The sequence below is a fragment of the Engraulis encrasicolus genome, chromosome 10 (genome assembly GCF_034702125.1).
Source record: "Engraulis encrasicolus isolate BLACKSEA-1 chromosome 10, IST_EnEncr_1.0, whole genome shotgun sequence".
Taxonomy (NCBI): Eukaryota; Metazoa; Chordata; class Actinopteri; order Clupeiformes; family Engraulidae; genus Engraulis; species Engraulis encrasicolus.
Genome location: NC_085866.1, coordinates 31,183,407 through 31,210,338, shown reverse-complemented (window position 1 = coordinate 31,210,338; position 26,932 = coordinate 31,183,407). Strand labels below are relative to the sequence as shown.

At 44.5% G+C, this 26,932-nt stretch overlaps 1 protein-coding gene and 1 long non-coding RNA gene across 2 annotated transcripts in view; one reads left to right on the top strand and one right to left on the bottom strand.

Moving 5' to 3' along the window:
• LOC134456955 (uncharacterized) lies at positions 1-25,524 on the bottom strand. The gene is made up of 3 exons (XR_010036390.1): positions 25,427-25,524; positions 25,050-25,246; positions 1-515 (listed from the first exon to the last, which is right to left on the bottom strand). It is a non-coding gene; the product is annotated as an uncharacterized LOC134456955 (long non-coding RNA).
• Positions 25,469-26,932, top strand: part of slc26a10 (solute carrier family 26 member 10) — a 26,292-nt gene continuing 24,828 nt past the window's right edge. Inside the window, exons 1-2 of the mRNA XM_063208630.1 lie at positions 25,469-25,733; positions 26,705-26,815. Coding sequence (XP_063064700.1) covers positions 25,469-25,733; positions 26,705-26,815 — 376 coding nt within the window. The remainder of the gene's footprint in view (positions 25,734-26,704; positions 26,816-26,932) is intronic.

Below are 26,932 nucleotides of genomic sequence, written 5' to 3'. Positions count from 1 at the left end.
TTAGCTGTAAATATGTGAAAAAAAGACTTTATTTGGACACAAATGACAAGGTCTGACCCTATCAATACATTTCAAAATGAAAGTAGACAAGAAATGACAAAGTGTACTAATGCCATGCAAAAGTGTACAAGGGTACAGGTAATGTCAGGCAAAATACATTTCAAGTACCAAAAACACTTTGATTAATGAGGAAGAACCATTGGATAGACCTCTTAGAGGAGACCTACAACTTAGACTGAATCTGGACAAGAGAAAACAAAGAGGCCATGATGCTGTAGCCAATCAATTGCTGAAACATTCAGGATCCACACAGGGACAGACAGACCAATGACAGAGAGGAGTGAAGAGTTGGTCAAACGTTGATGTGATGGATGAGAAAACCAGGAGAGACGGCAAAGGTCCAGGTACAGCAACTCTGACATGTTGGCAAGTGATGTCATCATGGAGCTCTGGATATCCATGGCAACTTCTGGTTTGACTTGGTTTTGGAGAAACGGTAGGTTTGGGGGAGAGACCTATGAGCAGAAGAACTGGTTAGGTCAGCTGACGTGGTATGAAAAGACCAGCGTTAACAGTTGATTGGTCGACAGCTCATTGATGGTAGGCTGTGCTTCTTGTAAGGGCTTCATGGTATGCTTACATTTCAGTCACTCTTGACTGCAGGCTTGCTGGCTTTCAACGTCTATTAGACACTCAGTTGTAATTGTAGAGCACTGACAGCTGCTTTCAAGTTTTCTGTAGTAAAGACGTACAGTCTTTGTTTTGCTTTGCTTGGTCATAAAGTTATTGAAGACCTTTGTAACAAAGAACCACAGTAGTTCGAGAATGTGTCTCATGGCCATCTTCCAGTCAGGTCTAGACCACACCTTGTAGCAGAGGTATCGTTCGACGAAGTGACTTGTACTCAAGCTGCTGAAGAATTTATTGGGAGATTTTTCGCCAGCGCAGATTTTTTCGCGCTGTCAGTTTCAGTTTAGGCGACGGCATTCTGAGCATTGATAGAAAAGAAGCAGCATGAGATGTACTGTATTCAAAAGGGATTAGTGTGACACTAGTCAACAGTGTTTGTAATTGAGTAAATACTATATTGTGATTTAGTGATTTAACCAATCTGCAACTTGGAACTCTTCTACAATTACCAGATCATGAAACTTCTTATTTGCTTTCCACCATCTGGAACGGACTGGGTATGCTACAACACACAACATTACGTCTTCTTCTTTTGTTTTCCAGAATGTTTGTTCAGTACGAATTGTTCTGTAAGCTTATGCCGTTTCATTATTTCAGTTGGACAATAAAAATTGGTGACATTCGTGTTTCAAGGCACTGTTTTCATGTGTTTTCTCCTTGTGTTGTGTGCCACTAGGAAGATCTTTCTTTGGTTTCCCCTAGCCTGGATCCAGATGCATGTGTGTGATTTTTTGGTTTCACATTTACATACACTTTAAATGCTGTAAAATATAAAATAGAGTGACATAATGCTTTCTCCCCATATCCACACCATTGTCATTTCCTCCAGATCCAGTAGTTTTGTCTGTCATATACTGTATGTAGGGTTTTCTCTGTCCCTTTCTCTGTCCCTTTCTCTGTTCCCTGCTTGCAGTTTCTGTGATTTTAAATGTTTTTTTTATATATAAAAATGAATTATGTATGCAGTGTTTCCCACAGAAATTTAGGAAACTATGGGGTCAGCCGGGGGGGGGCGCGCCGCCTTTCACTCGGGCCATTTTAGGAAATTCACGCGGCGTAAAATGCAAAATGCCAAAACAATGAGTAAAGAAACTATAGGCCTACATTTCAGCCATTTATGTTTTGAGAAAGTACATAACATTTTACCCATGACATGTATAGTAGTACATTGTCATTTATATTTAAAAAAATGTCATTCGTCCCTCATGCAGGGGTCTACGCAATGCAAAGAAAGAAAAAATAGGAGCACAGATTAGAATTTAGGATCACTGTGAAATTATGAACGCACAGACAGGTCTAAGAGTAGGCTATGCCTTTTCCCCCCCACACACATAGGCGTACACATTCTACATGAGGGGTGCTGATCACAGGACCAGTTTTTCAAAATTCCTCCCAGTAAAAGGGCTGAACAACATACCTGTATTACACATGTATGTCTATATTCACATTCATTACACATTCATTTATATGCAGCCCGATGTCTCCTCTGCTGTGTCAATGAAGGCCTGTCGCCTAACTCATATAGTTTTCTCTATAAGATGCATTTACTCCAGGAGGAAAATGCTAAGTAAATCGTTTTTCAAATCGTTTTTTAAAAAACGGAAATCGTTTAAAAACATTTTTTTTCTTTTTTTTTGCATTTTCGGAAACCATGGCGGCCAAATTTAAACTATGGCGTTGCGCCATAGTTTCCTCAATGTATGGGAAACACTGATGTATGACCTTTTTGAATGCAACCTTGTGAAAGTCAGCTACAGTGTAGTAATACACATTGCCCATGTACGTGTGTAATTACCCCAGCCTGTGTGGTTTTTGTGATGCCATTGCACATCTGAAAGTGTTGGAATGGAAGAACACGTTGGTCCTCTGAGAAGTTCTTAGGAGAAGAACAAAATAACTTTACGCTTGGTCATAAAGTTATTGGAGGCCTTTGTGACAAAGAACCAATAGGCCATCAGGGAGACAAAGATGCGTCCATCTATGCCAATGGTTCTCAACCTTTTTTTACCAAACGGCCCTCATGGCCTCTCCACTGTACTGTAAGCATGCTTTAACTGTAAATAATATGGGCCCACCAGATGATTTAATTCAACCCCAGACTAGCAAAGGAAAATAAATTAAGAATGTCAAAATCTAGTAAATTACGAAGTTGCTGCAAATGAGATTTCAGGCTTGAGTTCGCCTTTTTCGCTCGCCATTTACAGTCAATGCTCTTGATATGCCCAATGACATCCACCTGATTGACTGGAATATGATTCCAATATGAAGGAGAAATTTGCAACATTTCACAATTACGTTACTGGTCCGGCACACTCACTTGAGATCAAATTGTTCCCTGGAACTAAATGAGTTTGACCCTTGCTATATCCCCTTTGTTTTATCTCATACCATTTTCCTATGCTAGTGTATTCAATGTCACGCTCCACATTTAAACTCCATAGTGGCGGGGAGGTCCTGAGGGGTTTAGCCCTGCCTGACAATGGAGCTGTGCTGTGCTGTGCTGCGCTGTGCTGTGCTTTCTTCCCTTTTACTTTTTTACCATGGAGGCTCAAGGCCTGCACTGCACCCCACCCAGGCAGGACAATGCACAGACACAGCCCAGGAAGAGGACAAGCCCGACCAACACCATACACATCCCCACACACACACACACACACACATGCACACACACACGCCACGCATGCACACACGCCACGCATGCAGGAACGCACGCACACGTGTACGAGCGCAGACACACACACACACACACATACAGTACACACACACACATGCACACACACACACACACACACACACACACGCACGCACGCACACACACACACACACACACTCTCACACACACACACACACACACACACACACACACACACACACACACACACACACACACACACATACATACACACACACATGCACGCACACATGCACGCACACATACGTACACACTCACACACACATGCACACACACACACACACGCATGCACACATGCACACACGCACGCACACACACACACACCCATATGCGCGCACACATGTACGGCCAAGGCCCCTCTTCTACGTTCCAGAGGCTCCACCAGAAGCCTCATCAAAAGCCCCATGAGGCAAAATCAGCACAAGACACCATCAGCTGTGCGACTTGGGAGACAGCAAGCAAATCAGCGCAATCCCGTAGGAAACAAATTTTTACAAGCTCCCATAAATACACAACCCCAGCTCCAGCCTGGCTCGCAGTTGCAGACATCATTAGCACAGAACAATGGGCTGATTGCAATGGCCACTAAAAGCAGCTCCAAACCTTGTCGCCGATTGGCCAGCCAACCTGGGGTGCATTTCTAGAAAGCGTAGTTGCTAACTATGTTAGCTACTTTGTTGGTTGCAATGCAATTTCCCATTGGCAACTACCGAAGTTGCTAATTGCTAACAACTAAGCTTTACAGAAATGCACCCAAGCACTGGATGTTGTTGTGTTTTTTATTTTTGTATTATCTGAGTGAGGTAACTTGTCTTGTCAGTGGAGGAGACGGGGTGAGAAAGGAGTGGAGGGGAGTGGAGTGGAAAGGAGAGGAGACAAGAGGAGCCGGCTCCTGGCGTCTAGGCAGCGGGAGAGGCAGAGGAAAGGCAGACACGGTGTGACCTTCAGGAGTACGCCGTGACCTTGTGTTCCTGAGGATAAACCAACCCGGGGGATGGACCACACCTTGACCTCTCGCTCTGGGCTAAGCTCTAGCTTTTTTCACACTTGCTTTCTCTCTCTCTCTCTCTCTCTCTCTCTCTCTCTCTCTCTCTCTCTCTCTCTCTCTCTCTCTCTCTCTCTCTCTCTCTCTCTCTCTCTCTCTCTCTCTCTCTGTTTCACTCTTGGACACCCCCATTCTCTGTGTGTCTTTAACTCTCTGTCTGTCTTTCTGTGCTGCTTTCACTGTCCTTCTGTGTTCTTTCTCACTGTTGCTCTCTCTCTCTCTCTCTCTCTCTCTCTCTCTCTCTCTCTCTCTCTCTCTCTCTCTCTCTCTCTCTCTCTCTCTCTCTCTCTACCACTATCTCTTGGTCACACTTTGAAGGAGGAGACAGGGAGGGAAAGACAAGTAGAGGTGGAGGAGGAGGAGGAGGAGTAGGAGCAGGAGGAGGAGGAGGAGTAGGAGCAGGAGGAGGAGGAGGAGGAGGAGGAGGTGCAGTGCTAAGCAACATAAGGATGTGCAAACACACACAAAAAAAGAAGTCCCTGACAACCCTTGACCTCTACAAAGTAGACCAAACAATTGCGTAACGCAGAAGACAGGACAGGGGCCATGCAGGAACCCCTCCTGAGGAGAGGTCGACTCCTGAGCCGCCGTGTGTTTTATTATTTTTTTTTATGGCGCATTGGCACCAGCGAGTCTGTTTAATCTGAAGTGCCGACCAGCAGTGACTACGAAGATGGCAGCAAAACAAAACACTTTTGGCACCTAGCGCAGTGCCCCTCCTCAGCACAGCACAGCACAGCACAGCCGTATAGATAGAAAGACGATCAGAGGGTGAAAAGTATGCCTGCCCTGTCCTGTCCTGCATTCTTTCCAGGGGACACTCACCCTGCCTGATAAAATCTGCTGCATTGTCTGAAAAGTGCGCTTGGCCTCGTGCGTTTCTCGTCCTCGTATTGTTTGTGAAGGACGAATGTGCCCAGGAGGCTCTGGTCTATGCAGAGATATGCTGACCATGGGCCTTCGCTACAGCTACTCCTCTGTGATGGGAGAATAGAGTGCCAAGGATGAGCCAAAAGGGGTCATGGTGGCACAATGAGATAAGACACCGCACCATTATGCCAGCGACCCGGGATCGATTCCAACCCAAGGTCCTTTGCTGACCCTTCTCCTCTCTTTCCCACTCATTTCCTGATATACTCCCTTACTGTCCTGCCCTAATAATGAATAAAGATATAAAATCATTTTTTTTTAAAAAAGGATGAACTGCAATGTGTTGGTGAGTGTTGGATGGGGGCTTGGGGGGGGGGGGGTTATAACGTTTTGTAACTTGATGCTTCTCCTACATTCAAAAAAAAATTAAAAAAAGAATTATGACAGAAGAGTGCCAAGGCTGACACAATTTGTCTTTTCCGTTGATTGTTTTAATATCTATTTCTATTCAATATCTGTCTTTGGGATTCTTTCATATTTCTTTCATTACTATTTATTGTCTATTGTGAAGCACTTTGTAGCAGCCCACAGTAGGCCCACCTGTTTGTAAATGCTCTATAGACTTAGTCAGTTGGAATCCCAAATGGACTACGATGAAATAACACTATTCAATTGGATCAAAGGAGCCATTTATAGTCTAAATTCAGTAGAGATGCACCGGATCCTGATTTTAGGATCCTGCCGGATACCGGATCCACTGCTTTAGAACCAGATACCACGAAAGGGTTGAAACACATAGCCTACTCGCACACGTGGGCCCTTTTCATTACGTTGGCTAACCTAACCAAAATGAAAACAAGTAGGCCTATGTGTGCTTTCTGTGGACGTGCATTGTTTGCAATCACCAACACTTCAGGTTGAGGATATTGCTCCTATGCATTCACATGAGAGTAAATTCTTATCCTAAACAGTCTCATAAATAGACTCATAAAGCTACAAAGAAACAGAGAAGCAAATATCTGTCCAAATATCTGTCCCGCTTGTTTTGCAGCCTAACCTCGGACACCGTGCTGCTCGTGGTTTTGCAAATTCTATGTCCGGCCCCTTTAGGTGGTGGGCCCAGTCTCATATATTGTCAATTTGTTAGGGTTAACAAGTGGCAACTTTATTTTTGCTTATATAACCCCCTGACAACCCATTAATCAATATTTTGGCTGTTACCATCCTCAAAACTTGCACATTGATTTCTAAAATTGACAACAAAACCTAGCCGACCGAGTGACGTCACGTCAATGCAAAGTCAACGAGGCAGAATACAGCTAGCGCGTGCATGCTACCCGGAACCATCAGATTTCATGGCAAAAAGTTACAAGTTGGGGTGTAAGTGGCCTTACTTGTTGTGGACATGCAAAACAAAAATTGCTCTCAAACTTTCAGAAGTGCTCTTTTTCGCTGTTAGTGTTCGGTTGTCTGACCATCATTAGGCAACGAGAGATAAATGTCAAAAAGAGGACAGGTCTGTTCCCTCAAAGCAATAGAGCAATGAGGTGACGGGGGTAGATCAATTTGCCAAAAAACTACGTGTCAGTAAAGAAATGCAAGCTGTGTTATTTTTTCCAGTAACAGCACAATGGTCAGGAATGAAATGCCTACATTGTTTCAATGATTAGGTGAATTATCTGCCTATGAAAAAAGCCCGATACGCGGATAAATATTCCCTTTTCAACTTTGAGGGGCGGAGACTTCCCATTGACTGTGCATTATGTGACGTCATCCCCAGTCTTTTTTATTTTCGTTATTTTTTAATATCAACGTGCAACTTTTCAGCGTGGCAACAGCCAGAATATTGCTTTACATATTGTCAGGAGGTTATATTAGAAAAATCAAGTTGCCACTCGAGAGTGAGAACGAAACTCGTTTTCTAAAGGAGCTACGAAATCTAGCCCACCGTCTACTTTACTGGAAGGAATTTGAAAAAGTGAATTTGGCATAATGGCTTCCCAAGCATATACAGGAATGTTTCCCGTACTTCCCTAATTCCCTATTTTCCCGACTTACTCTAATATAGTGTTTCCACTGTACATGTCCATTGTATTACAGTGTACAGTATACAGGAATGTGGACTTACCGTAATACAGTGCTAAGAAAGTATGGGAATGCTGTCTTATTGTAATACAGTGCTTCCATGTTCTCAGAAGACTACCAAAAGCCATTCACAGACAATTTCTTCCGCTACTGTAACTCATATGAAAGCCCAACTGGGAAACTCCAAGTGGAGTGAAAGCCCAACTGGGAAACTCCAACTTCCATTGTCATTGTGACACAGCACTCCACAGCGCACATGTGAACGCTACGAAATTGCATTTATGCCTAAACTGTGCAAGGGGGCAGCCCCCAATGGCACCCCACAGGGAGCAGAGCAGCTGGACAGTACCATGCTCAGGGTACCTCAGTCATGGAGGAGGATGGGGGAGAGCGCTGGTTCATTACTCCCCCCACCAACCTGGCGAGTCGGGAGTCGAACCGACAACCTTTGGGCTACAAGTTTGACACTATAACCGCTTACCCATGACTGCCCTATTCTAAGAAGATTACAGGAAGCCCTTCACAGACATTTTCTTCCGTTACTGTAACTCACATACATACATCCATACATACATATGCATACATATTAGGGATGCAAATGATTAATCGACTTTAGATTAGTTGTCGAGCAAGAGGTTGCTCGATCAAAATGTATTAATCGCGATTAATCGCTAGAGGGCGCTAGAGACTGTTGAGTAGTTCTAGTTCTAGGCCTATTCAAATCCATGGTGCGCAGATTTTATCTATTAAATCGTCATTGCAACTTCTAGAGTTCTTGTGGGTCTTTTGGAGATGTGTACTTGAATCTGTGATTATGCCAAGCCCAATGGTGTAAGTTGTTACTGTTTGAATTATGAGAAAAACGATCTTTCAAGACAGGCAAATGTCACTGCAAGCAGCATTTCACTGTATGGTTAAGCTTGCTATGTTAGCTTAGCGTGCTAACTAGCGAAATCACAAACGTAGTCATTTCAAATTGTGAGCTGTAATTTTAATCACTAACACCCTGTCAGATATCAAGACTAGTATTAGGTGAACTGTGCATGGTAATATATGACCATGCATGAAGAGGAGCACCATCTGTTCAATTCCAGGTGAATCCATGTTAGCTGTAAGTGTTGTTGTCATAGCTCCATTCATTCTCAATGGAGCCTGTTAGCTTATTAGCTCTCCTTACAGACACAGGAAATAGCTTTTCTTTGTTCAGAAACGAACTTTGTTGACATTACTATGCATTATGGACAACAACACACCACCCAAAATATAGCATTTCTTTATTTTGAAGCGTATAAAATTAAAATGCTTGTGGTTGATCATGCTGGCTGGCACACCTATATGCAGACAAGTTCTGAGTCTGATCACGTTTCACTCAATGTTGTCTGTCATCATATCTCAGGCAACAGCAAGGCGACATAGAGGGGGCATGGGGCTACTAGTTCACTCCTGGGTGAAACCAAGCAATGCCCCCCCAAAGGTGGTGTGGAGATGCCATAGAAAACATGTCTGCTTTCTTTTCCTAATGCATAATTACTTGAGGAATATATAATATAAGATAACATAATACAATATGGGCTAAATGATCATAATGTAATTCTCTTAATATAATTTACTATAACAATATAGGCCTATACTTTTTGAACTCAGTGTTTTAACTATTTAGCTGATATTTTAAAAGGCCCTATGAAATTCAGGTGAAAAAACGCCGCTTATCAATTAATCGAAAGTCGATCGATAACACTATCAACTAATGATTAATGAATTAATCGATAATTTGCATCCCTAATACATATTGTATACACACATATATACACACACGCTCACAAAACATTGGCCCAAAAGTTATACTTCAGAAGGCACCACGTTAGATTGATTGCTACAGTATGACACGATCCTGAAGAACTGGTACAGATCTGTGGTCTGCGCTCAGGAAGAGCCGTCGTGTAGGAAGGAGACTAGACTGGGTGTGCTCAGCTCCACCAAGAGTTTGTCCTTCACAGGAGCCTTGCATACAGGACAGAGTGTGGATTAGATCTCCGGCCAGGGCTGAACTGGTAATCTGGCATACCGGGCATTTTCCTGGAGGGCCGACACGACAGTCCTCAAGGGCTCAAGTTGTTGTTGTTTTCCTGGGGATTGGCCCACATGTTTGGAGGGGGGAGGCCCATTGGTCAATCGTCAATAAAGACAGTGGATACAGCCAATCAAGTTAACACCGTACGTGTTAGGGGCCGGTCTATGCCACAAAAAATGCCCGGACGATTTTTGTGTTTCAGTCCAGCCCTGTCTACGTATGCTGATCATCTTGATAGCCGTGACTCGTGTGGGAATCGCAGAGAGTCATGTGGGAAGAATGTGTTTTACAGTACAGTAGATGGCAATCGGAGATTACAGTAGGCCTAACATTACAGTGAGGCCCAGTACCTTGTCGTGAGGAGCGGCCATTAAGAAAGACTGTTTGATGATAATTCTGGTAAAACAAACCAAAACGAAACAAACACCGCACAATGAGAAGTTCTGATGACATGCCAAAAACAATGAGATGAAGAGACAACATCTTCTCTCTCAACCACCCCCCACCCCCACCCCCAAACAAAACTCCATCACCTCTGTCCTCTCCTCTCCTCTCCTCTCATACACACACACACACACACACACACACACACACACACACACACACACACACACACACACACACACACACACACACACACACACACACACACACACACACACACACACAAACCCCCCATCCCACACACACACACACACTCATTCCACTCCACAAACACAGCCACACTTCACAAACACACGCGTCCAGAGTCCAGCACAAGCGACAGGAAGGGAGAGGTGGAGGAGCAGGGGAGCAGGGGCAGAGACAGTGGCGAGGAGAGGAGAGGAGAGGCGAGAGAGACACCGCTTGCCCAGCAGACAGCCAGGGGTCAGATCCAAGGGACACGCCACGGGGGGAGGTCACAGCAAGCCATCCCATAAAGCAGATAAGGAACAATGGGAGGAACTATAGTATAAAAAACCCACTGGCCTGGCCGTCACCACCCATCTCGAGAGGAGAAGAATAGAACAAGAATGGAGTGATGAGGAGGAGAATAGGCACTCTTAACCCTGGATGATGCTGAGGCACACTTCTGTCATGAGTTAGGAGAGAGGAGGGGGAGGAGGAGGGGGGTGTGGGAGGAGGGGGGGGAGAGGAGAAGAACAAGGAAGGCCAAGAGGAGGGGAGGGGAGGGGAGAGAAGAGACAGGGCAGACTAGGCCGTGAGGAGAAGGATGGGGGAGAGGAGAGGAGGGGGTGAGGATAGGGGGAGAAGGGGAGAGGAGGAGGAGGAGGAGGAGGAGGGCAAGAGGGGGATAACAAGGAAGGCCAAGACCAGGGGAGAGGAACTATAGTATATAAAAAAACCTGGCATGGCCTAGCCTGGCCGCCACCACCCATCTCCAGAGGAGAGGAGAGGAGAAGAATAGAACAAGAATGGAGTGATGAGGAGCATAATAGGCACTCTTAACCCTGGATGCTGCTGAGGCATACTTCTGTCATGAGGAGGAAGAGGAGGAGGAGGGTAAAAGGGAAAGACGGGGACAACAAGGAAGGCCAAGAGGAGGGGAAGGGAGGAGAGAGGAGGGGAGGGGGGAGAAAAGGCAAGGGAGAGAGGGTACTAGGACGTGAGGAGAAGGATGGAGGAGAGGAGAGGAGAGGAGGATAGGAGGAGAAGAGGGGAGGAGAAGAGGGGATGAGGAGGAGGAGTGCAAAAGAAGAAGAGGGGGAGAGCAAGGTCTGCTTGACCGTGTGCATGAAATTATGAAGTCTAAAAACTATCAACAAATTTTGCAGCATAATGTAGGAATCCACCCCCTAATCACATAGAAAACCTGTGGTGAGATCTCACAATGATAGTTTGGAGAAAGCACCCTTCAAATCACCTCAAGGATGGTCTAAAATTCCAGCAGAGCATTGTAAGAAACTCATCGATGGTTACCGCAAGTAAAGTGGTTGTTCGCAGATATTTTGTCTAAAGGTTGTGCTACCAAGTATTAGGCTGAGGGTGTCAATACTTTTGTCCCGCCCATTTTTGGAGTTTTGTGTAAAATGATCATTCATTTGACTTTTTTTCATTCTCTTTTGTGTTTTTTCATTGCAAGAAAAACAAATGAAGATATTAATAACAAAGAATTTGTGATTGCTATTTGCATGTTTGTATAGCATTTTAGGCAATATTCATTGTCGGCAGATGTGCCTTATACGTAAACTTCACTCAAAAGTATGCTTCCAGTATAGAAACATCTAAGGGGTGTCAAACATAAGACTGGATATAGCCCACCAGATGGTTGAATCTGGCCCCCGATTTGTAGAGAAACATAAACTGAGCATGTCAAAAAAGAAGAAAATCTGTAGTCCATCAAAAAGTTGCTGCAGGTGTCTGAAATTTCATGTTTCAGTACTTGAGAACATATTTGCCTTTTTGCTCGCCATTTACAGCCAATGCTTCTGATAAAGGGCAGTCATGGGTACGCGGTTAGGGAGTCAGACTTGTAGCCCAAAGGTGCCAGTTCAACTCTCGACCTGCCAGGTTGTGTGTGTTTGTGCGCGCGCGTGTGTCTGAGCGCGGGTGCGTGCATGTGTATGTGTTTTCCATAGCTGCAGTGAGAGAAATCCCTCGTTTCCTGGCGGTGGGAGATGCTATTTTGTATGGTAGGCAGGAGCTCCTGGGTGTGTACTGTACAAGTGTATATACAGTGTGTGTGTGTGTGTGTGTGTGTGTGTGTGTGTGTGTGTGTGTGTGTGTGTGTGTGTGTGTGTGTGTGTGTGTGTCTGGAGACGGGTGGGGGAGGGGTGTCATAGAGATGCTGCCACTGTATAGGCTACAGTGTATATGTGGTATATAGGCAATAGCACCAAAAGCGTTCTGTGTGTGTGTGTGTGTGTGTGTGTGTGTGTGTGTGTGTGTGTGTGTGTGTGTGTGTGTGTGTGTGTGTGTGTGTGTGTGTGTGCACGTGCATGCGTATGTGGTAGGCGAGGGGGTCCACAGGCCTTGTGAGGGTGTGTGTGTGTGTGTGTGTGTGGTAGGAGAGAGGGTCCAAAGGCCTTCTGAGTGTGTGTGGGTCTACAGGCCTTATGAGGGTGTGTGTGTGAGTGTGTGTGTGTGAGGGGGGTCCACAGGCCTTCTGAGCGTCTGCCAGGGAATGCCAGCAGGAATGCGGCCATTGTCTTGATCAACTCGAGAGAATTCATGGACACGCCGATGGCTTGGTGTGTCTGTGTGTGTCTGTGTGTCTTTCTGTCAAAATCTGTTTGTCTCTAGGTGTGTGTGTGTGTGTGTGACTCTTTCTGTGTGTGTGTGTGTATGTGTGTGTTAGTGTGTGTTAGTGTACGTGCGTGCGTGCATGTGTGTGTGTGTGTGAGTGTACGTGCGTGCATGTGTGTGTGTGTGTGTGTGTGTGTGTGTGTGTGTGTGTGTGTGTGTGTGTGTGTGTGTGTGTGTGTGTGTTAGTGTGTGTGTGTGCCTGCCTGGTGGCTGTTTAAACACAGATGCTAATCAGGAGGCGAGGGGAACAATGCGTTGAATGGAAGAGGATATGGAGCATTAACTACCCCCCAGGCAGACACACACACACACACACACACACCTACACCTACGCACACACACACACACGCAGAGAGAGTCACACACACACACACACACACACACACACACACACACACACACACACACACACACACACACACACACACACACACACAGTCGCGCACACACACACACACACAGTCGCGCACACACACACGCATACACACACACTTGAGTCCAGCCCGGGACGGGTCAAAGTCAACTGCAAACAAAGTGCCATGTAAACAGCCCATGACATTGATCCCACACAAATCCTGCACTTGCAGTTGTGAGAGAAGTTATATTTGTGTGTATGTGTGTGTGTGTGTGTGTGTGTGTGTGTGTGTGTGGGGGGGGGGGGGGGGTTAGTGGGGGTTGAGCGTGTGCATGTGTGCGCGTGTGTGTGTACTACAGTACGTGTGTGCATGTGTGGGTATGTGAACTGAAGGCAGACTGTATGTGTAATGTGTATAATGGCTTAGTTAGTGTATTGTTTTGTATTTGTGTATATCTATGTAAGCTGTCAGACACCTTCATTTCCCCTGGGGATTAATAAAAGTACAAGTACATAAAAGGTGCAGTGTGTGCAGTAGAGGAACGTGTGGTGTTAAGAGACGCTGTATAACAGTAACTATAAAAAGGGGTTCCACGCGCTTCTGTTTTTACATCTGGTGCATCAACAGGAGGGAGGTAGGTAATCTTGAACGAAGAGAAGACACCGGAGCAGCTCAGATGGGATGCTTTTTCGTTTTAATTCATATGTTGTGCACTTGAATTAAAACGAAAAAGCATCCCATCTGAGCTGCTCCGGTGTCTTCTCTTCGTTCAAGATAACTGTAACTTGTGTTTACCTGTACAAGGTCAATAGACCTACATCACCCATCACAGTCACCAGTTTCCAATGGTCTGACTGACTTCTAGTGGCCTCTAGAGTCACCTGCACATAGGGCTGCTTGATTAAAGGAAAAATCGATATCACAATTTATTTAGTCTTATTTATACGGCACTCTAGAATGGTGCGAGAGCTCCCATTCATTTTCAATGGGCGGCCCCAACGTTCGGTGGTCACTACTTTTCTGTAATGCCCACTAAATAATGACCGCTGCCAATGGCAACGAGTTTGGTCACTTCAGAGATCACTCCGCAAGTAGATCGGTCATATATTCACTGATATGTCTTGCCTTCTGACTTTTGTAATAGTGAGTAAAATATTTCCCTTCGGAGCGGAATAACACCCGACACTGTTATGACACTTTCATGTCATATGTATGAGGCCGGCATCAAGTGGTCTCCGATGGGCCAACTGACTTCTGCAGTAGTGTCTTCTAGAGTCACCAGCACGTATCTCAAAAAAGTAAGATGGAGATGGAGGGAGACAGTGGGAGGCATTGGAGCCTTGCAGATACACATGCACACCGCAACTCTCTCCTGCGCTTGAGCATTATTAGGATCTTTAATGTTTGGGCAGGATTGGGTCACTGTATTGTTTGTGGTTTTAACTCGTCAGTGTTGACATGAATGACGTCACTGCATTGTGCGCGCGTGTGTGTGTGTATGTGTGAAGAGGGACAAGTCAGAGTCCCAGAATAAGGAAAGTCAGAGGTTCTCACATATTGCTTCCTGTGCAAGCAGTCGCCAATGTGCATGACACACTCACATGCACACGTGTAGCTGACGTATGTACGTCATACCGGTAAGCCCTTCACGCACTCTACAACTACTTACGTATGTATAATTACTGTAATCAGTGTCATGAATACCAGTGGGTGTTTATGCAACTGTTATCAGTGCTACAGAACAGTAGTAGGAAACTGAGAATAAATCACGTCAACAATACGCATACGGGCAATGTTTTAGCCCAACATTACTGCACGTTGGCATCATGTCACTGAAACTATGAATGAGCAAAACAATGCACAATGCCATTCAGGTAAAAGCATTCATTACGAGAGCAACCAAAGTTGCAGAATTGAGTCTGAATTCCAGGGCCCTCATTTCTCAAGTGGTCTTAGGCACAGAATTGTGCGTAAAGCATGCGTGCGATCATTCCTGAGCAAAGTGTGGGATTTATGAACATCATTTCATTTATTTAAACTCGAAGAATCATTGAGGGCCCAGCCCTCATTTACAATGATGTCGAGTAAAACAAACAATTGCACATATAAAATCATATATAAACAACGAACATACACAATACACCATAAATCATATAAGAGATAAGAATTAAGACAAACTATGAATTAAAACTTATGAGTTAAAACAAGTGCAAGTATGTGATAAAAAACTTCCCAGTGTAACTTTAAAATGTTCTAATGGCACAAAGGCTTGAAGACCCATCCTTAGTTGTAAGTTATTCCAAACTGAAGGTCCACAGACACTAAAAGCTGTTTTACCCAGTTCTGTGCGGGCATAAGGGACCTCCAGTAAAAAATTGCTGCTGCGGGTTTGGTATGGGTTGGAGTGCCAAACTAAAAGAGATGAAATATAAAATGGGAGTTTGCCAGTGAGGGCCTTATAAATAAAAATAAAATAATGCATGTCCCTTCTGTGAGAAAGTGGAGCCCACCCAACTTTATCATATAACAGGCAATGATGTGTACTATATGGATCCCCAGTAATAAAACGAAGAGCTGAATGATAGACAGTGTCAAGTGCCTTCAGATTAGAGAGTGGTGCATGTCTGTAAATAATATCACCATAGTCAAGGGAAGACAGAAAAGTAGCTTCAATTAACTTTTTTCTGCAGAAAACAGGAAAGTGATATTTATTTCTGTGCAGGAAAGATAGCTTTTGTCTGAGCGTAGTGACAAGACAGTCAGTATGTTTCTTGAATGTGAACTTGTCATCTAGCCAGATTCCCAGGTACTTATAATGTGATACTCTCTCAATAACAGACCCCATCTAAAAGTAGATATATTAAAATCATTTTTCATGCCATGCTTAGATCGAGTAAAGACCATAAATTTAGTCTTGCTTACATTAAGTAGAAGCTTATAAGACTAATGAAGGCATTTTGTAGGATATTAAAAGACTGCTGCAATTTCTCCAAGGCTAGCTGTACAGAATCCGCAACACAATACAAAATTGTATCATCTGCATATAGATGAATAGAGCAGTTGGAAAGGAGAGAAAGTATGCTATTTATGTACATGGTGAAGAGTACCGGACCTAATACTGAACCTTGTGGGACCCCCTTGGTTATTAGCAGGGGGTCAGATTGAGTATTACCCAATTTTACAGTATGGTGTCTGTTTGAAAGGTAGCTCTGGAAACCATTTACAGGCACTTGCATTAAAACCAATACCAGCAGAATTTGTAGAAGCAGAGAATGGTCCACGGGTGTCAAATGCTTTGGATAAGTCCACAAAGATGGCAGCACAATGTTTTTTTTTCTTGTCAAGAGAAGTGATAATATCATCCATTACTTTAGTAGCAGCAGTAACTGTACTATGTTTAGGGCCTAAAGCCTGATTGGAGAGGGCTCAAAATATTATTGGTATTTAGAAATTCTTTGAGCTGATCATTTACCAACTTCTCTAGTATTTTTGAGAGACACGGTAGCTTGGATATTGGTCGATAGTTGTTAGGGTCAGTCTTATCACCCCCCTTGTGCAACGGGGTAATGTGTGCAAATTTCCATAGTGTAGGGACAACTCCAGTGGAAATAGAAAAATTGAAAATGTGCAATAATGGCTCTGCTATTAATATGCCGCAGTGCGAAGAAAAAGGGGATCTAGCTGGTCTTCTCCAGTGGATTTGCGACTATCAATTGCTAATAAAGCAGATAGCACTGTATGCTTAGACACAGGATGAAGCCTGAATTCCAGATCATCGTCTCTGACATTGTCTCTGATACGGCATATCATGTCCAGCCCTAGGCATAAAGGAATGATTATTGCTATTGTCAAAACTTTGACTGGCTAAAGAAAAATGTTTATTAAGAGCACTGCAAATGTCTGATTTGTCTTGTAGTAGACAATCATCAAACTTAATTGAAGAAGGCATAGGTGTAACAGATTTATTGTTTTTGTAATTTACAGCCTTCCAGAATTTTGCAGGATCTGAGTACGAACTAGAGACAAGGTTAAAGTAATAGTCAGATTTAGCCTTTCTTACAGATAAATGTACATCTGTTCTGATTTTCCTGAAACTTGTCCAGTCGGAGGCATCCTTGCTCCTCCTTGCTAATGACCAAGCCTTATTTCTTGACTGAAAAAGAGAGGAGAGTTCAGGGGTGAACCATGGGTTTGTTCTACTTTTTACTCTTATCTTTTTAAAAGGTGCATGTTTGTCAACAATGCAAATAAATGAGTTTGAGAAAAACTGTAGAGCCAAGTCAGCATCAGGAATTTCAGTTGTTAGATGAATGTCACTTTCATAGAGATCATTTAAAAAAGCTTGCTCATTAAAATGTTTCATAGTTCTTTTAACCAAAATGTGAGGCAGTGCTTTGGTTAGAGTGCTGTGCCTAATACAGGCAATGGGACAGTGGTCGCTGACCCCTAAATCAAAAACACCACTTGCGCTAATTTTGTTCATCTTATTTGTAAAAAGTAGATCAATAAGATATGATTTGCTAAGGTTCTTAGAGTTTGGTCTTGTTGGATCATTAATAAGTTGATCCAAAAATAGAACTCGAGAAAACATCTCTAAGATGTTTGGAGGCATCAGTTAGCCAGTCAATATTAAAATCCCCAAGAACTAGAACTTCTGAGTCAGTGAATCTAGATATCAATTCTGCCAGCTGATCTATGGATTTAGAATCAGCTGACGGGGGTCTATAGATCCCAACTATTATGAAGGAGTTGTTATTGGTGCCATAATGAACCTTGAGTGCAATAAATTCAAAGGATTTAGGTTCACTTAAGGAATACAGAAATGTGACAGAAAAATGTGACTTCACGTAAATAGCCACACCCCCACCCCTCCCAACCCTGTCAATTCTAAATAAATTGTAGCCTGAAAGGTTGACTTCAGAGTCATCAATTTCACTCTTCAGCCAAGTTTCTGATAAAACCAAGATATCAGTGTTAGTTTGAGCAATTAAAATATTTAGGTGGTCCATTTTATCTCGTTGCAATATACTTCTGATATTGAGGTGGATTAACCCAATGCCTTTTCTGTCCTTAAAAACACATGGATTGTCCAAGCGAACAACGTCAGGGGTAGACTCCAATGGACATGTAGCATTCATGACTTCAGGGCTTAGTCCATCAGGAGAAGAAATAGGAAGGACAGTCTCTGGCAGGGAGATATCATTGCAGATGGGCAGGCTTTGACATTTCCGAGGAGCCATCTGCTGGCCAGAGGAGGTATTTGAATGGGAGGGTGAGCAAGCAGCAGCAGAACGAAGTGATCTGACATTAAGAAGGGCCATCTGTAGGTGATGAGAGGGGCTACTTATTGCCTGTGTAGTTTTGATCCCCAAGTGATACAGCAGGAGAGGGAGAGCTGCAATTATCAGCAGGACCCATAGTAGAGCTGGGTGTGTTTGTGAACTGGATTGGGTCATGCTGTGTTGAATGTCAAGGTGTGCTGAAAGCAATGAACTGAATAAAGTTGGTGGTTAGCTCTAGTAGGCCCAGTTTGTTTGGATGCACCCCCATCAGATCTATATAAAAAATGATTTGGTCCAGAATATATCAAAATTAGCAATAAAATCATGACCAGCTAGATTGCAGAATTGTTTCAGCCAGTATGGAGACATGGCAATCTGCTGAAACGCTCTGAATTACTGGAGCTAAGTGGGATAGGGCCTGACATTATGCAGCGTTTTCCCGAGCTTTCAACAGTGAGACATAACGTCTCCAGCTCATTCTGTAGCTTCACAGAGTTCCGGGCCATGACGTCATTTGTCCCCACGTGAGCAATGACAGTGTTTTTACGGAAGAATGTCTGTTCAATAGGGACGGAATGAGATGAGAGATGTCAACAACCCTTCCTCCCGGGATACAGTACGTGATAGCACTAGGAATAATCAGATCTCTGACAATCGAATCACCAACAATGAGAATTTTCAGGAGGGCATTGAACATCGCGGTTAAAGTGTATAGAGGTGCGAGGAGGAAGTTGTAGACCATCTGGACGCTGAGGGACGCTGTCAGCCGTGGACAACGCCGGTGGTGTTTGACACGGGCTACACAAGCTAACGACACCAGCATCATTAGCCAACAGAGGCATCGCAGTAGCCCGATGGCTTGACAAGCTATCCGCTGTTGGAGATGTAGAGGCCATGCAATCTGCTGCGGCCATCGTTGGAGAAGAGATTCTGAGCCGCTTATCAGAAACGCGCTCTGGACTCGAGCCGTCGCTGTCTGCAGACCTGTTGCGCTTGGAGGTAACTTTGCGAGCTACATGTTGACGCGGTGATGGATGGCCTGGCCTGAGCCGCTTATCAGAAACGCGCTCTGGACTCGAGCCGTCGCTGTCTGCGGACCTGTTGCGCTTGGAGGTAGCTTTGCGAGCTACATGTTGGCGCGGTGATGGATGGCCTGGCTGGATAGCAGGCGAGGGGCAAGATTCGCTGCCCTGTTCATCCGGACATCCAGATCCACTCCGACGTGGGGCAGGCGACGTAGGGAGATCAGCAAGAGGAGCAAAGGCGTTGTGGAGCACTAGATCCGAAACAGCCCCAGTCCGACACGCCGCGACAGGAGGAGGGCGGCGGCGAGACTTGCCAGCAGCTACCGTAGACCAGGCAGAGCTACCCGGGGCGGGGGTCATGGAGACATCCGTGGAAGGCCCAGGTAGTGGCGGATAATCATGTACTTGAATGTAGAAATGTGCCTAAATCAGACCATGCGTGTGAGTGGGAAAAACAAATAATATTGACCACGCTGTATACAGTTTGCTTTGAATTGCAATGGAGTATGACAGTGTGCTATTTGATAGTGTTTTCACCCATGTGGATCTCCTTCTTTTCCTTGTTTTGAAACACTGTCCTCCTCCTGTCTAAAGCACCTCCACTTCTGCCACAGAAATGTTTCTATCTCTGCGCTTCCCGCCAGCGCCTCATGTGAAGCGCAAATCTGCTTTTTCAAAATAGGGTGCCGCCTTCGAATTAACATTGCATTTGAATGGATTTTAATGCCATATATGGTTAATTGGAGGTGTTTCAGAATGCAAATTACATCGGGTGAGTGCGTGCACAGTGATTTGGAAGGTGTGATATTTATCATGCAGAAGTGTGTGTAGGAGCAGTCAACGCATGTTTGATTAAGCCCGATTTTTTTTCCTGTACTTGCGACCATTCTATATTTCACTCGCAGGAAACAATTTAGAAGGCATTCTATAAACTGATGATAAATGAGGGCCCAGGACTTAGTCCGTACACTAGGTCTGTTCCCTAGGGCTCTGTCTACAGTGCATCATCCCAACTTGTCAATTTCTGACTACCTTTGACCAGACAGCAATTTTTGACGTCTACGGTATGCTCTTGGAGTCAAAATGTCCAGTGCGGTTAGGGTTAGGGAAAGGTATAGGTTTAGACCACTTGGTCAACATGCAGCGTGACTGGTATGTGCTCCACGTCAAGAAATTGCAGTCTGGTCAAAGGCAGTACTGTTTGTGGCTGGCTTTTTAAATGTCTTCATTTGGGCCTTTTGTAAATGGACATCTAGCTCCCTGAAACAGATATTTCTATAGCCAGTGTTTTCTAAAATGCACACATTGGGGATATTTTTTTTTCCATGTACCATGTATGGGCAGTCATGGGTAAGCGGTTAGAGCGTCAGACTTGTATCCCAAAGGTTGCCGGTTCGACTCCTGACCTGCCAGGTTGGTGGGGGGAGTAATTAACCAGTGCTCTCCTCCATCCTCCTCCATGACTGAGATAACCTGAGCATGGTACTGTCCCGCCGCAGTGCTCCCTTGGGGTGCCATTGGGGGCTGCCCCCTTGCACGGGTAAATCATAAATGCAATTTTGTTGTGTGCAGTGTTCACTTCTTGTGTGCTGTGGAATGCTGTGTCGCAATGACAATGGGAGTTGGAGTACCACAGTTTGCCTTTCATGTAAACATCATCAAAATATGGTATGTAAACGGATTTAAAACACAGGTACATGTTAGGCCCTACCGTGGCTCTGACGCTATAGGCACTGGGCTGCCCTATGGTTTGATTCCGTCTTTTTCCGATCCCTTCCTATTCGTTTCCTGTCGTTTCCATCCGGTTTCTGATTTTTAAAATATCCACATACAGTACATGTAACCAAGGGCCTAGAAGTGAAAGAGAAACACAGCCAGGGTTCCCACGGCCAGCCATGGCAGGCAAGCATGAACAGCAGATACAGTAATACAGTGTTTTACTAGAACAGTGCAGTCCTGCCTTTTCCTGGACCAGCTGTCCAGGACCAGTGTGTGTGTGTGTGTGTGTGTGTGTGTGTGTGTGTGTGTGTGTGTTGTGTGTGTGTGTGTGTGTTAGTTTTCGCCATATGTGGCTCAGCATGTTGCAGGGGTGTTGGTGTGCGGTGTGACAGCGAACACCCACCCACCAACACACACACACACACACGCACGCACGTACGCACGCACGCACGGACGCACGCACGCACGTACGCACGCACGCACGGACGCACGCACGCACACACACGGCCAGACAGATGTGACAGACAGTTGAGATGCTGGAAGTTCCAGGGATCCCCGGCGGCGTGCATTTCGGCACGGAGGCATTAATTCACCCAGCCCAGCCCAGCACGCCCAGTCCACCCACCCAGCACTACTGGACGCAGACCAAAACAAATCCCTCTATTTATGCCATTGTATCATTCTTCATTTTCCCCCGGTCGCCACGCCACCACTGTACTGTAGCTATTTATGAGATTGTGATCAGGAGCTCATTCACAGACATTGTTCTGAAAGGCATGGAGAGGAGATCATACAGGCAAACAGTTGCAAACAGTGGAGGCACTGGCCATGTGGCATACCGGGCATTTCCTGGGGGCCCTGCACCCTTGTGGGCCCCTATTTTCAGAAATGTAAAAAATGTACATATATATTTTTTACATTTCTGAAAAAAAGGGGCCCGCGAGCTTGCGGGGTCCACTGGTCAGTTCTGCTCTGCTAATTTGAAGGGCCCCTTTAAGCCAAAAGTGCCCGGGCGCTATTTCTCCCCCAGTCCAGCCCTGGTTGCACATAGTGGAGGCAGTGAGCGTTGAAGCAGTGAGCGAGTGAGCTTAGACACGTCCGATAGAGACGGGACCAACTTTCTTCCGTCTGGGCCGGAGACTGAAGGAAATTGGTGGTGGTCTCCTTTTCTGATCGTGTGATTCCACGTCACTTTCACAGAATCTGTAACAATGGTGTCGGCTCACAATGATTTGGCCTCAGTTATGTCATTGGGAATGATGTCTGTCTACACTGCAAGTGGGTCATTGAGGTTACTACACTGTAGGGCTGCAACTAACGATTATTTTAATAGTCTATAATAATCTATAGATCCAGTGACGACAAACCTTCCCGGCCTCTAGCAAGGGAAGTGATTTTTTTTTTTAATGCTCACAATGAGCTTTAAATCATGTTAGTAGCTTATTAACTCAAAGATACAATGTCCAATTCATACATGCTGGGCAATGAGCGATAAAGTAATTACATTTAAGGCATACATTAAATTAAATAAAACAGAACCCTACTATACAGCACAGTGTTCAACAAGGGATACAAAGTGGACCCTTGACTGATGATTTGAAACATTTTTAGTTCAAAATTTTGATGCTACTATACACTGTAAAAATTGAAAGATCTCCAAAGATCCTTCTGTTTGCAACAGTGGAGGAACCCGGTAAAAGTTGCCTGAGGAACCAAAAAGTTCTCTGATGAACATACTGTATACAGTATGTCATACAATTGTTCCTGGAAGAACCCCAAAGTTGTATTGCTACCGTGGAAGAACCACTGAAGGTTCTCTACGGAATCTTGGGGTTATTCCCAGAAACGTTTAGGTTCTTCGGAGAATGTGAAGGGTTCCTCAGAGAGCCTTTTAGTTTCCCCAACTATCCAACTGAAAGTTATTTTAGGACATTTTTATTTTTATGGTGTATGTACTGAATGTAGGTCTGTCAGTCAGTAGGTCTGTCAGTCAGTCTATCCATCAGCTAGTGGCTGGTTGGCATTTTGGAGAGTTTGCATGCAACGGAAGTTATTCTACATAAGTCTGTTGACATAGTTTGGTTTCACTTTACTTGATGCCGGCGTCATATGCATTACATGACAGTGTCATAATAGTATCATAACAGTGTCATGACACAGTCGTAGATGAGTCATAAACATAATGTCAATGTCATAAGCATTTTATGCTCATGAAAAGTTGACACTTAATGTCACTTGAATGTCAACAGTAACAACAGTAACGAAATGTTTATGACACATCCATAATGCTGTTCGAATAATAATATATAGGTCGGGTACAGGTTTATACTATGTTGAAGTTCTTCTATTCTCTAAATTCTAAACGCTTCTAAACCAAATTTTATAGATTGCCTAAATAGACAGAATAGAATTTGAGCCATTGATATTTTAATTAGAGATAATATCATATGTGAAAGACTCCCACAGCTTCCTATCAGAACATCTGAGAGTATTCAGCTTCCAGAGAGAGTTCCATGGCTTTGATAACATGTGTGTGACAGTTTGGGAACAGATCCCCCGGTTAGACACACACACACACACACACACACACGCACGCACACACACACGCACACACACACACACACACACACACACACACACACACACGTGCATAGACACACACACACACACACACTGACTCACCTGACAGATCCACCGGATAGACACCACACACACACACACACACACACACACACACACACACACACACACACACACACACACACACACACACACACACACACACACACACACACACACACACTCCTGAGTCAGTCAGCCCAGCCCTGAGTTTGATCAGTGGGCCACAGCAGGGCACACATCCCCAGAAGCCGTGATTGAATTTCACAGAGCCCATGCAGGCTCCTGTCCCACGCCTCACGCCAAAACACACCAAAGGCCCAGCTGAGGAAATCCATCCCGGCTCCGGAAATGAGCACCTCTAATAATCGCTAATAGATGTGGTTTGAGGTTACACACCTTCACTCAAGCCACAGTGCTGCACTTTGATGTGTGTGTGTGTCTGTGTGTGGGGGGTATATATCGTACAGAGCTGTACATTGTATACGTTTCTTCTTCTGTGAGATCGTCGACCTGATACACCAAATAAAAGAGGTAGCTTGAGGTTAAGAAAGTAGGTGAAGAAAGGAGCTGAGTTGAAGTGTGTGTGTTTGTGCATGTGTGCATACTTGCGTATCTGTGTGTGTGTGTGTGTGAGAGAGAGAGAGAGAGAGAGAGAGAGCAAGAGAGAGAACAAGAGAGAGAAAGGGAGAGAGACAGAGAAAGGGAGAGAGAGAGAGAGAGAGAGAGAGAGAGAGAGAGAGAGAGAGAGAGAGAGAGAGAGAGAGAGAGAGAGAGAGAGAGAGAGACAGAGACAGAGGAACATAGAGAGAGAGAGAGAGAGTGTGTGTGTGAGAGAGAGAGAGAGAGAGAGAGAGAGAGAGAGAGAGAGAGAGAGAGAGAGAGAGAGCAGGGTTGGACTAGTAATCTGAAATACAGGGCATTTTCCCGGTGAGGCAACAGTCCTCTGCTGCTGCTGTTTTTTTGTTTTGTTTCTTTGTATGTTTTTTTTCTTTGTGTGTTTTTTCTTTGGACTGGCCCACAGTGGACAGTGGACTGAGTCAAGCAGGATATCGCATGAAATGTCTGAGTGGACAATTTTAGACAGCAATGCCCGGGTGGGTTTTGTTTCTTTTGTCACAGGCTAGCCCTGTGTGTGTGTGTGTGTGTGTGAGTGTGTGTGTGTGTGTGTGTGTGTGTGTGTGTGTGTGTGTGTGTGTGTGTGTGTGTGTGTGTGTGAGAGAGAGAGAGAGAGAGAGAGAGAGAGAGAGAGAGAGAGAGAGAGAGAGAGAGAGAGAAGGCACTTCATGACCGTGTGTGTGTGTGTGTGTGTGTGTGTGTGTGTGTGTGGGGGGGGGGTTCATGTTTACCTGGAGTGGAGGGTAAAATGTGTGTGGAGGGCCATTCAGCTGTTCGACTGGTAAAATGCCTTCCGCAGTAGGACCCAGAAGTCTAGAAGGCTGTATCTGTCATCATCAGACAGAGCAGGGGCTGGACAAGCACACCTTTATGGAGAGGGGCTTGGTGGGTGGGTGGTGCGGAGGTGCCAAACAAGGATGTTAAAATCCTGCCAAAGAAGTTAAACATAAGCACAGAAAAGTTCAGCTTTGAGTCTTTTAATTGGCTCAAGGGCACCTGACAGGAAAATACAATGGTTCCTGGAGTCAAACTTGTGACTGCTATATATTGGAGGCTTTGGCTGTCTATGAGCTGTTAACGCACAACAGCCCTCAAGGTTAACACTTACCTACACGAACGTGAAGCTTACACGAAGAGCAATTATAGCAGGATGAGCGCGTCGGTGGCCGTGTACAGGAATATTTATACCGAGGACCGGTTCAGGCAAACCTACGGTACGGAGGACAAGCCCGTCGGGCAGGAGAAGCTCCGTGAACGGGTGCTGAGGAGGTGCAGGTGCTCCCAGGTTTCTTGCTACAACCTGTTGAAGGAGAGGGTGCCGATTTTCAACTGGTTGCCAAAATACAGGCTCAAGAAATGGATTTTAGGAGACGCTGTAGCTGGACTAACAGTTGGCATTCTTCATATACCTCAAGGTAATCCATATCGAAGACACATTTTTCTAAATGCAGGAAAACTACTTACGTGTAAGGTAGCCTACTTCAGTCCAAACTCGTGCGTAAATTAGAAGAGGACTCGTGCTGATGACGACATTTGGAATGTGCTACTTTTGTTGTTTTTAAGGCCACATTCGTCACGCTAAATGTGCATTTGGAACCGCAATACCATTTGATTATGTATAACAACGTCGTTTTATTCCTTAACTTTTTATTCCCTAACGTTTATCTGAAGTGTCAAAAGATTTCAAGTGGTAGAAACCTGGAAAATAGCATGGTTTAAAAGCTACAAAGGCAGATATATTAAACCATTGAGTTGACAACAGCTGAACAAGGCTATCCCATGTTAAACAGTAGCCCATTTCATGCTTGGCATTACTTAGCCATGTACTGATTTGTTAATGCATCTCATGTTAGTTGATTTATGATGGCTAACTCAGTGCGTAACAAAGATTCATTTTCGAAGTTGGTTCATGAACCTAGAATGTTGGAATGGTTGTTTGTGGTGCCTTGTATTAGAGTAATTTTTCCTCATCTCAAACTCAGGATATTTAAAACACCAAAGGTTCACCATAACCGAATAGATAATAATTAAGTACACATATATCACGTGGTGACAAAAAACATCATACATGGCAACATCATACATGAGGACCATATGCAAAGTTTTTTTATTTTCAGAATTTTCAAAATTATCTAGGCTATCTATATATCTATCTGTCTAGCTGTCTGTAATGTCTATATATATCATTCATTTATTCAATTTTTTTTAAATTAATATTATTTATTTATTTAGTTGGGTAGGCCTACAATACATCAAAGACTAAACGACAATATAAAACAGTAAATATATGGTTTCATGTCATTCTCACTAAAGTAGGCCACATTTCCATGTCTTATTGCATTAATCTGGGTTAAAAGAGAGGAAAACTGTGGGTTTCTGCCTTTAGGAATGGCGTTTGCACTGTTGACATCCGTGGCCCCCATCTATGGGCTCTATACATCCTTCTTCCCCGTGGTCCTCTACATGCTGTTTGGGACAGGGCACCACGTCTCCACTGGTAAGCTAGCTACATTTACATCCCCATCCTCTGGTGTGCCTCACTGGCAGTTTTATTCCTTTCCAAATATTTTTATTCGGAGCAGCTCCAATGGCGAGAAATGTTTGCAACAAAATA